This window comes from Conger conger, chromosome 7, assembly GCF_963514075.1.
Source record: "Conger conger chromosome 7, fConCon1.1, whole genome shotgun sequence".
Lineage (NCBI taxonomy): Eukaryota > Metazoa > Chordata > Actinopteri > Anguilliformes > Congridae > Conger > Conger conger.
This window is the reverse complement of record NC_083766.1, coordinates 6148534-6159473: the sequence shown is the minus strand read 5'-3', so window position 1 is coordinate 6159473 and position 10940 is coordinate 6148534. Positions and strand designations below refer to the sequence as shown.

The window sequence follows — 10940 nt, the reverse complement described above, 5'->3', positions numbered from 1 at the left end:
GTAGAGAACAGTCACATCATATAGAGGTTCTGAACTGCGGTCCTGTGCCATCCATGTGTGGTCAAAACAAAAAAAAAAAAGTTTAATAAGAATCGTATTCAATATAATGTTATATATTATTAAATTATCTAGACCAGGGGTGGGCAATTCCAGTCCTGGGGGGCCGGGGTGTGTGCAGGTTTTTGTTTCCACCAATTACTCTGGCTAAATGAGCTAATTGGCCGTATACACCAACACTAGTGCACTCAGATTAGATCACAGTTAAACCACAAGAACAGTCTTTGACAGTCATTAATGCATTAATCAAGAAATTTAGCAAACATGTCAGATGGTGTAAATGCTAGAGCCAATTAAGTAATTAAGGCCAGAGTTTGACGTGAAAAGCAGAAACAGATACGGCCCTCATTGACCACCTCTGATCCATACAGTGCAGTCTGTAAGTACTTGGACAGTGGCACAATTTTAGCAGTTTTAGCTCCATACTCCACCATATTTCAAATGGAAAACTTCACTGGTGTTCATGTTGGGACAAAAATGATTGAACTACAGTTGCAATGGCAAACAGCTGGCCAAGAAACAGCTGAGCAGTCAGTACTCCATTTACATTCATAATCATCCCCTGAAATGGGGGGACTATGTATATATAAGGCTGTATTTCCTACATGGATCACCTGATAAGGATTCATTGTAAATACCCTCTAATTAAAGCTGAGTTTGCCCTTTAACCTCCAATTCATGGTTTCATATGAAATTATCCAGTGTGCAGGAGAGCCAAAGCAATAAAAAAAAATGTCACTGTCCAAATGCTTACAGACATATGTGTATACATATGTATTTTATGCATAAATAGGAACATACTGTATGCACACAATCATATACATACAGGTGCACAGCCTTGATTATAGTTAAAGGTACAGTGTCATGTTGTTATAATGGCTTTTGGGTGTCCAAGAGCCATTATAACTCCCTTAATGCAGATTTACAAAAAACCTTGGGCCTCCATCAAGCATTTTTCAGTTTGAACTTTCAAGTAAGTTCATCAAATAAAACTCACAGATGTTTTGAAAATAACATGTTACATAGTGCAAACAATTTGCTTCAGTAGATTATAACCCTTGTAGAGGCTTCAGAGAAAACCTCCGTGAAGCCGGGTTACTTCGTCCACAGTATTCCGTGGGGCACTCACATTCTGAGATTGGCTGAGTCATTCTGAGATTGGCTGAGTGGCCCGCTTCGAGGGGTTAATATCCTCTGCTCAACTGCGGCTGTGATGCTTGTGTAACCTGTATGTGACCGTGCGCAAACAATCTTCTGCTGCAATCGCACAAGGAACCATAAAGCTGCACAAAATTTCAAGACACAAGTCTTAGCTACTGTAAGATAACAGGTGACTGAATGTGTCCTTTGAGAATTAGTTTTTCAAAAACCTTTCATCTAAGAAGGAAACACTAGCATTCGCTGACAAGAGTTTCTCCCCAGCAAATCTGAACAAACTCACAGTTATTCCCCTGCTAAGAAAGATTCCAGCCCAGCTAATGTGTTTGGCACTGGTGTTTCGACTGTTGTAACAACCCACAGTAATCTGTTTGGCATAGGGTTTTTACCAACGTAATCTAACCCCTTTCATTATACTTGTGCTGATTCATAATGAAAAATGAAGGTAATAAAGGTATATTCAAGTTGACAGCAAAATAAACCCCAAAAAACAATCAAATACTTATCAACCCCATTCCATACATACATGTACATTCAAGCACACACTCTGATACCACGCATACAACTAACTCCAGAAGAGGTGGAGTATTCTTCTTAATAAACTGGCCATTATTCACAGCTGTAAACAAGTTCATCAGAAAAATACTGATGAACAAATAAAAAGTTCCACACATCTCTGCCCACACAGTGGATGATTATAACATGTAATTATGACGTATTCTATTAATCCCATGCCCAGAAAAATATGCAGAGGGGCATATTTTACAGTAAATGTACAGTAAAGCAGTAGCAATAGAAGATAAGAATCAGTGTGATAGCCTTTATATGATTCTGTCAATCCTCACTACAATAACCAAAAGACGTGTCTTCACAGGAATGATCCAGTGCCTGTAGCACGTAGCTGATGTATCAACTATACTGCTGTGTGACTGATCCGTGACAGAGACATAGCTTCCTAATAAACTAAAAAATCCCTAGATTCTGGGTAGAAATATTCTGAAATTGTACATCAAACTTCAAAAGAGAACCCCAACTAAAATGGCTGCTGATCATTTCATAAATTAGCGGGGGCACTCGACAAAACTTATTATTGTTTGAAATATCGCCTGTCCATTCAAAGAGACAGTAGGTCAGAGGATAAAAATCTATCACAGGATATCCACATTCTGATACACACCGGAGATGAAATGGTAAAATAACGGTTATCTGAACGACCAGTATCGCTGCTGTTATTATGAGTGCCGTCACTGCTACAAACTCATCAGACTTCATCACAGTGCGTGCAGATGTTCCAAACGGTAGGTCACGCTGCCAGGTGACAAGCAGACTGTGCATCACGTATGACCGCGTGATTTCAAGTATGATGCTAGCAGCTGAATCGCTGTTTCTCAGTGCAGCTAGTATACATTACCTCAAACTCCTCACATACTCCCCACACGTGACTGCCCTGTCACAGCTAGCTGAGGTATATGCCATGCACCACCCTATTTACACAAAGTCAAAAACATCATTCAACATTTTTTTTTTTTCTTAAATGGAAATAGACTTTTCTGTTATTCTAAATGATAAATGAGGGTTATCATAACCTGATAGAATACTGTAAATACTACTTTCCTTCTATAAATTACAGTAAAACAATGTAAATATACTTAGGATACATAATATAGTATACTTGTATAATACAACGCAATACAGTATCAACAATCAAACACTTTCAGGGTATTCATCTCATTTATACCTCTCAGTGTATGTATCTCTAACAACATAGGCCAGGGCATGAAGTGGAAATGTTCACCAAGCATTCACCTTTTTAGTGCTTTTACTTCATTGTCCAGGCGTCTGACGGGCCTAGATTTGTTTGCTGGTACACTAAGTGGTGGTGTTGCTGAGCGCTGGTTCATGAGAGGTCGTCTCAAGCGTAATCTGGTGAAGAGTCTGTAATACACAGGCCTACCAGCCAACAGTGGAGAAGAACACAAGACGCCAGACACAATGGCGCGGACCAACAGGAGGGCGGAGTAAACTGCGCAGGATGAATACTGGAGGCCCGCAAACAAACGTGGAAGTCATCGGAGCGAGGTGACGACGTGGGGAGAATATTCTCTCTGTGCTACTTCCTGGCTCGAGTCCGAAGCGCTGGGCCTGGACCATGTTTACACCGTTGAGGGCTTAAGGAGGTCTGGTGTTAAGGAGTTCCGGTGATGGAGCGCTCGCGGCGTGGGCTGGAGATGTTCAAGGTGAAGCACGCATGACTTGATATGTATATCTTTACAGTACCGTAGAGAATCTTTGGAGATGTGCTGCTTCACTCCCGCGGCACCGCACTAATATCCTGCCCGCCTGTGATTTCCACCGCCTTTCATCGCCACGGACGTCTGCCGCCGACGAGGAAAAGCGATCTGTTCGTCCGTCACGTAGCAAAAACATATGAACTTATTTCAGTGTTTAGTAAATGGAGGACTACAGTAGTTGCACATTCGCAGCGGAAACTGCGATCCCTGGGGTATACGGTGAGCGTCAAACGCGCAGCCCTCTCACCGCTGTTGCACGTTGTCTCCTCGGCGATCAGCGGAGGTTGGAGGCGAACACAATCGAAAGGGGAACGTGGCAGAAAGCGAGGGCGTGGCATGGCTGCCTTTGGTCCCAGAAAAGGTACTTGATGGCATGACAGGCAGACGGAACAACATGGCCACCTTGGCAAAACGAAAGAAATGGTACGCCCACAGGCTATGAGATACCCATCCGGAAAAAACGCACTGATGAGATGTCTGTAGGCCGAGTCCCTACCGTGTAGCAGAGCACAGTACAGTATGCGATGCGCTGTCAGTTAATGGCACCCTGCAAAAAAGCGCTTTCATAGGCTAACAGTAAGACTGCCCTAACCCCAAACAGGGCTGAAGGAGAGAAGTGTCTTCATGTACGAAGCTCTGAAAATTGGCTGAGGGAAAAAAGGGGCACAGCATTGCAGAGCGGGTTATCGGGGGGAGAGGACTAGAGAGGGAGAGTCCTGTCTAAAACCAGGCTGGGGCGGACCATAACCGAGGGGGGGGGGGGGTCAATGACACATCCAAAAGGGAGTCAACATGCAGAGTGTAGGTTTATAAACATGGAGGTGCTCCGCCCACCCCCGCCCCCCCCGGGACGAATCGTAGCCCTTGGATACAGAGAGTACGGGCTACACGCACGTCCGTGTCGGAGGAGGGAACCGCTGTGTCGGGAGGGAGGGGGTATTTAAGGCTGCGTCGGGGCGCGGCGCGGGGCTCAGATGTTGGTCAGCACGCTGCAGGTGATCAGCCGCACGGTCAGCGTGCCGGGCAGGTCGCTGCTCTGCTGGTTGCCCTTGTCCCGCAGGTGGACCGTGTGCTGCTCCTGCCGGTCAGTCGGCTCGCTGAACAGGGTCACCTGGCCCAGGAAGGTGTCCACGATCACATTCTTATTGTAGATCTGCCCGTCGCAGACGCCGTTCGCAGGGTCGGGAGAGAGAGAGAGAGAGGGAGAGAGGGAGAGGGGGAGGGGAGAGAGAGAGAGGGACAGAGAGAGAGAAGGGGAGGGGGAGAGAGAGAGGCAGAGTGAGAGAGAGAGGGGCAGAGTGAGAGAGAGGGAGAGGGGGAGGGGAGAGAGAGGGACAGAGTGAGAGAGAGAGGGGGAGAGAGAGGGACAGAGAGAGAGGGGGAGGGGGAGAGAGAGAAGGACAGAGAGAGAAAGAGAGAGAGAGGGGGGGAGAGGGGGGGGGAGAGAGAGAGGGGGAGGGGGAGAGAGAGACAGAGAGAGAGAGGGGGGAGAGAGAGAGAGGGAGGGGGAGAGAGAGAGACAGAGAGAGAGAGGGAGGGGAGGGGGAGAGAGAGAGACAGAGAGAGAGAGGGGGGTAGCCAAAGAAAAAAGAATAATGAGACGGACAGGAAGGGAGAAGAGAGCTGAAGAGCAGAACATGTGCTGTTGCTTAAGCAGTCAGGTCTCTCATAAAAGACTGCAGGTTCAATCACAGGCCTGCTTCAAAGCTGACAGTTGAGATAAGACGCCATTCATGCTGGATGCGAGATTCCAGCCGGACTGATTTGTTTTTGTCAGTTGGTGTAATTACAGAGGCCTCACAGCCGCTCAGGCTCTGTCCTAGTCTCACCCACCTCGATGTGAACGCCCTCCTTGGGTCTCTTCCTGTAGAAAAGGCCTTTGATGTCGAAGTCCGGGCTGCACGTGTCTTTGTGGACCGGAGAGCGCACTTTCTCCCCTTCACAGGAGATTATCACGTACGGGTCCGAGGCTGAAACCAGAGCGACACCTGTCAATCAGTCTCCATACTGCAGCGTGAACATTTATAGACATAGCAGACACTCAAAATGTCTTTTTTTTTTTTTAAACCTAATTGTATACATCTCTTTAAATTGAAAGAGGGATTCTTGAAGAATCGATATCAATGCTCTTAAGAAACAAAGAAACTATTGGCAAGATTCCAAATGCATTAAAAATGCTTTACGGTGTCAAAATCAGTTTGCAAAGCAAAGTAGAATCAGATCTGATTTTCAGGTCATATTATCTTGTGCCAGTGGGACTTGGACAAATCTTGTCAATAGTATCTTTGACAACTAACACCTACATCATCCTAAGGTGACAGCTACTGGCCACTAGGTGGTGCTCAGGTACCTCCTGTCATCATGCTGTGTCTCTTCTTCTGGGGATTCAGACACTGGAGTTCTGCATGTGACCAGAAGAGATTCCTAAGTGACTCGTTTTAGCCAGCGCGTTGCTACAAAACCCCTGACTCCAGGCCTCAATGCGCAGCCGACCAGCAACTGTCGTGGGATTTACACTCCGCTTTTCAGCGTTCCTCGCAGACAAGGCTAAAACACCTGTCAAATTCCAACAGTTTATGAGGTCAAGTCAGTTATGTGCCAGCATCAGTTTTTTTTTTCTGTGTAAGACAGAAGTCCTGCGTGTGTCCATGGTTCCTCGCAGACAAGGCTAAAACACCTGTCAAATTCCAACAGTTTATGAGGTCAAGTCAGTTATGTGCCCGCTTTTTGTGTAAGACAGAAGTCCTGCGTGCGTCCGTGGTGCACCCCTCCCATCCACACGGGGGCGTACCTCCGTTGGTGTCCTGCCCCTGTAGTCCCTCTGCTCCAAGCACGTGCACCTGCGTCACCAGCTGGGGGTAGCCACACATCCCGGTCCAGCAGGTCTGAGCTGGCTCATCCAGGGTCAGCTCTCTGCAGAGCCAGACAGAGAACATGCAGAAAGGAGGCGGAAAAGGCCAGGTGGTGAAACAGGAAGTGACACGACAAAGGGGGTTGTGGGAGACAGGAAGTGGGTACCTGGGGTTGTGGAAGAAAGATCATGTGAGAAAGGCTATCGCTGCGTAGCAAAAAGAAGGTTCTGACAGCAATTCCCTTTTCAAATATTTATTGAACCGTAAGAGGTTGACACCTTTCGGAGATCTTCTTCAGAGCGTCCACCGAAACACGTTAGCATTTTGTGGGTCAATAAACATTTTAAAAGGAAAGGGGATGCTGTCTGAACATAATCCCATTTTGCAAGCCAAAACAAACTTGTTTTTATCTGTGATGAGCGCTGGCATTCTTCATGTAAAGACTACTGTTATGTCTTGCTTGTAATATCAATCCCTGTGACACTTTGTCAGTTTGTGAGGCAAACGGAGGTCAGGGAAAGGACAGTAATGAGACTGTTCTTATAATCGAAAAGGTGATGGTGGAAACAGAAGTAGAAGAAAAAAAAAAGTGAAGAATGTGATTGTGTAACACTAAATCTGAATGAGTCCATTGTTCTGCCTTCAATGTATTGTAGCTAGGATGTAGGCTGGGGTTTGCTGACCCCAGATCAGTAGGCTGGGGTTACAGCCAGACAAGAGCGGGGGGGGGGGGGGACTCAGACGCAGGACACGAGAGGGGGGGGGGACTCAGACGCAGGACACGAGAGGGGGGGGGACTCAGACGCAGGACACGAGAGGGATGGGTGCGGAGGAAGGCCTGGCTGGATTACTTGCAGTCTGAAGGCACATCAGTGAAGACTCGAAGCAGGAATTCGCCCTGCTGGCTGGGGTCGAAGGTCGTGGGGATGATGACATAGCGGCCCTCCTTCAGCTCCTTCCTCAGGAAAACGCAGCGCGAGTTGATGTAGATCGAACCTGCCACCTTCTGCTGAGCCGAGTGCATGCGGAACTTCCTGTTCAGCTCCACCTGGGGAAGAGAGAATACCCTTTTCATTTCCTCATTCTCTTCCGTTCCAGTCCACGCTGAGATTCACTTTCCCGTTTGTCTCCTTTTTTTTACACTGTGGTCTCACGTCACACTTTGCCACGCAGGCATTCAGGAAAAACCCTACGGCAGTAAATTCCCCATGTGTGACTTACTATTTTACATAATGCAAGTCAAACAGAGTACAGAGAGACTGGGGAACTAAGACTACACTCTTTAAAAAAAAGACTTTGGCTTGTCTTCATAGGGGAAGACAACTTATTTCTGGAAGCCTCTATGATAGGTGTGAAAAGAGTGAAGGCTCCCAGATTGAACTATTTGACCTGACTATAAAGAACCCTTGAACTAGAGACACAGAGGAACATTTTGGAACCCTTTCTTCTAAGTGTGCAGGACAAAGCCGGCACTCATAACAGGAGAGTTGTGTCCCTCACTGATGGCAATTGGTAACCTGTAGCCATTTGGGGAAACCACTCTGCAGCTGGGCACTGATGAAGATACTCTGAACTCATGAATATTCACAAGCAGGTGGTAGGTGTGCCATCAAATTTTGATTTGAGTGATTGGCAGTCAAAAATACACTATAGATATTAATGGTGATTAGAATCAGTATGATGCAAGCATGAGTATCAATGAATATTCATAAACACCTGCTTTCACTGGAACCGTTCTACATTGAACGGAAGTAACCGGAACTTGATTCTTAACTCTCAATTTTAAGAAGCAAAAGTGGTTTATCCTCAGAAATGCCCGTCCCCTTTGGATGAAGAAACACTCTGATTAAAAGTTCTGAGCACCATCAATTCATGCTATGTCACCAGAATACAGTTCTAGACAGGATAGATTAGGTGGACAAGTAACTGTTGAAAGAAACACAGCAGACCTCGACTCATTAGTGAAGATGTGAGAGATATCCTCGAGCATAGCCATCCCCTCCTTCTGTTGTCTGGCCCTCCTGTATACTCATGGACACTGCCTTGTGGCTGTCATCCTATTTTCCCCTAATTCCCTGAGTGGCTTCTCCCACTCCTAACTGCTCCAACCCATCCCTGCTCAACTCCTTAATGCCTGTCCCTGTCCCTGTACTCACACGGTGGATGTCGAACCCAATGGCCAGGTTGTCCACTTTGCCCTCTTTGGGTCGAGCCCGCTGTTCTTTCTGCTGCAGGCAGATCAGAACCTCGTCCTCCGGTTTCCGCACGTCAAACACGTACTGCAAGCACAGAGCATCATACACAACAAAGGTGACCATTACACTCTCTTTCTAGTCAAGAGCAAATCATTCTGTCTGTACACAGCTTAAGAAACAGGCCAAAAGCAAACTATAAATGTCCTCATTTATTCTTGCAGAAATGCAAAGTTTTGTAGAAATACAAATTTGTTTTTCTGCAAGAAAAAATTCACAACATATTCACAACACAACTAGGCTAAATATATTTATAGCCGTGTGCAGGCAACACTTTTTTTTTGGATTAGTGTCCAGTACCACCTGTACCTAACTTTCAAAGCATATCCACAAGCATTTACAGTGAATTCCTTTCTACTTTTCTTACACTCTGTTTAAGTGAACAAGCTTTAGCACTCTCTGTCTCAGTGTAAGCAGTGCAATGACGGCTATAAATCAAATTGGAATGTAGCTCCTTAGGACCAGGACTGAGGAGTTCCCTGATGTTGTGCACCTCTGGGTCCACAGAGCCAAGAGCACCCCACCTGTTCTGGGGGACCGTACCTGCGGGTTCTGGAGGAAGGTGGCCTTGTGGTTGATGCAGCCTCCGGAGCGGTTCCTGAGCGGGTCGTCCCGATGCACCCAGGACCCCCGCATCACCGCCTCCTCCCAGGTCTTGTGGATGCTCAGGTAGGAGGTGTTGATCAGCCGGCACAGGATCAGGTCCGTGAAGTACTGGCAAAAATCTTCGAAGGTCATCCTGGTGCCAAAGGTCACGCCCCCCAGGAACAGAGGGAGAGGGACAGAACCAGATGGAGGAGTGAGGAACAGAGGGATGGGTGAAGAACAGGGGGATGGGGGGAACAGGGGGGTCGGGTGAAGACCTCAAACAGAGGGAAGAACAGTAGGAGGCTTCCACCTGATACAAAATATTCTCACAACTGGTCACAAAGCAATGAAGCTGGGCGTGTACTTGCTGCGATAATTAACTTCAGCTAGTTTGCTTGAACCAAACAACCTAAATGTCGCCTTTTTTGCAGAGAAAGTGAACCTCTGCGTTGCCTTCAACTACAACACAGTCTGTGCACTTTTCCTGGCCGAACTAGCCAAGATGTTTGCAGACAGATGTAAACACGGAGATCACCTGCAATTTGTCGAGAATATCACACGGGTGGCCTCATTGCCGTGTGGGAAAACACATCTCCTCTGTCTCATGAAATAGTACACTCTCCTCTCATCTTCTCATCTGATCAAGAGGACGAACATCCTGTACCATTTTCTCTCCACCAAAAACACTAAACCGACTTCTAAATCATCCACTTCCATCTGCTGAGGTTACTGCTCCTTCACCGCAGCCTTCTAGTGTAGTGTTCTGTGTTTGCTGCAGTGTCACTACACTACATTACATTACATTACATTACACTACATTACATTACATTACATCACATTACATTACATTACATTGCATTGCATTACATTACATTACATTACATTACATTAATGGCATTTTCCAGACGCTCAGGAGACAGCCCTCCCCTGGAGCAATGCAGGGTTAAGGGCCTTGGTCAAGGGCCCAATGGCTGTGCGGATCTTATTGTGGCTACACCGGGGATTGAACCACCGACCTTGTGTGTCCCAGTCATTTATCTTAACCACTACAGGCCGCTACAGGGCGCTGCAGGCCGACCTGTACCGATTTTGGCCGAGTTCACCTTTGTTTCAAGCATACACCCTGCTTTACTGGACTTAAGAGGACAGGGGTGAACACTGCAAGCCTGTATAGGTCTGTACCTGTAGCCGTGTGTGTGGAAAGTAAAGGTGTCTCCCAGATAATCAGGTCTCCGCATTGGAACAGGGGTGGGGTTGGGGGTTATAACGGGTGAAGGATTTTCTCACCAGAACTCTCCATCGTCCTGGACCGTGACCCCCAGCTTCTCTCTCTCGCTCTTGCTGACCTTCTTCCACTCCTCGGAGCTGCGGCAGAAACACACAAAGGAGGGAGACGTTTCAAACGCGGGTCTGCACAAAAATAAACAGGTTTAAACCTAAACTTTAACCTCTGAAATCCTTGTCAAGCACTTTGAGTTCAACACTCCTGGAAAGCAAGGGTGAACTGAGTCTGATTCAGGCCACATAATGCTCATGTTTCCTTTTTACATTACATGACATGTAATTTGGCTGACGCTTTAATCCAAAGCGACTTACAGTTGATTAGACTCAGCAGGAGACAATCTGCTCCTGCAGCAATGCAGGGTTAAGGGCCTTGCTCAAGGGCCCAATGGCTGTGCGGATCTTATTGTGGCTACACTGGGGATCGAACCACCGACCTTATGGGTCCCAGTACGCTACAG

At 46.8% G+C, this 10940-nt stretch overlaps 1 protein-coding gene across 2 annotated transcripts in view; it reads right to left on the bottom strand.

Moving 5' to 3' along the window:
• Positions 1-4476: 4476 nt before the first annotated feature.
• The window catches only part of capn5b (calpain 5b), a 29582-nt gene continuing 23118 nt past the window's right edge, over positions 4477-10940 (bottom strand). For both annotated transcript variants that reach the window (XM_061249313.1, XM_061249314.1), the window contains 7 exons: positions 10486-10563; positions 9154-9349; positions 8515-8637; positions 7210-7406; positions 6298-6419; positions 5340-5476; positions 4477-4659 (listed from right to left, as the gene is read on the bottom strand). In XM_061249313.1, the coding sequence (XP_061105297.1) occupies positions 4477-4659; positions 5340-5476; positions 6298-6419; positions 7210-7406; positions 8515-8637; positions 9154-9349; positions 10486-10563 (1036 nt within the window). The remainder of the gene's footprint in view (positions 4660-5339; positions 5477-6297; positions 6420-7209; positions 7407-8514; positions 8638-9153; positions 9350-10485; positions 10564-10940) is intronic.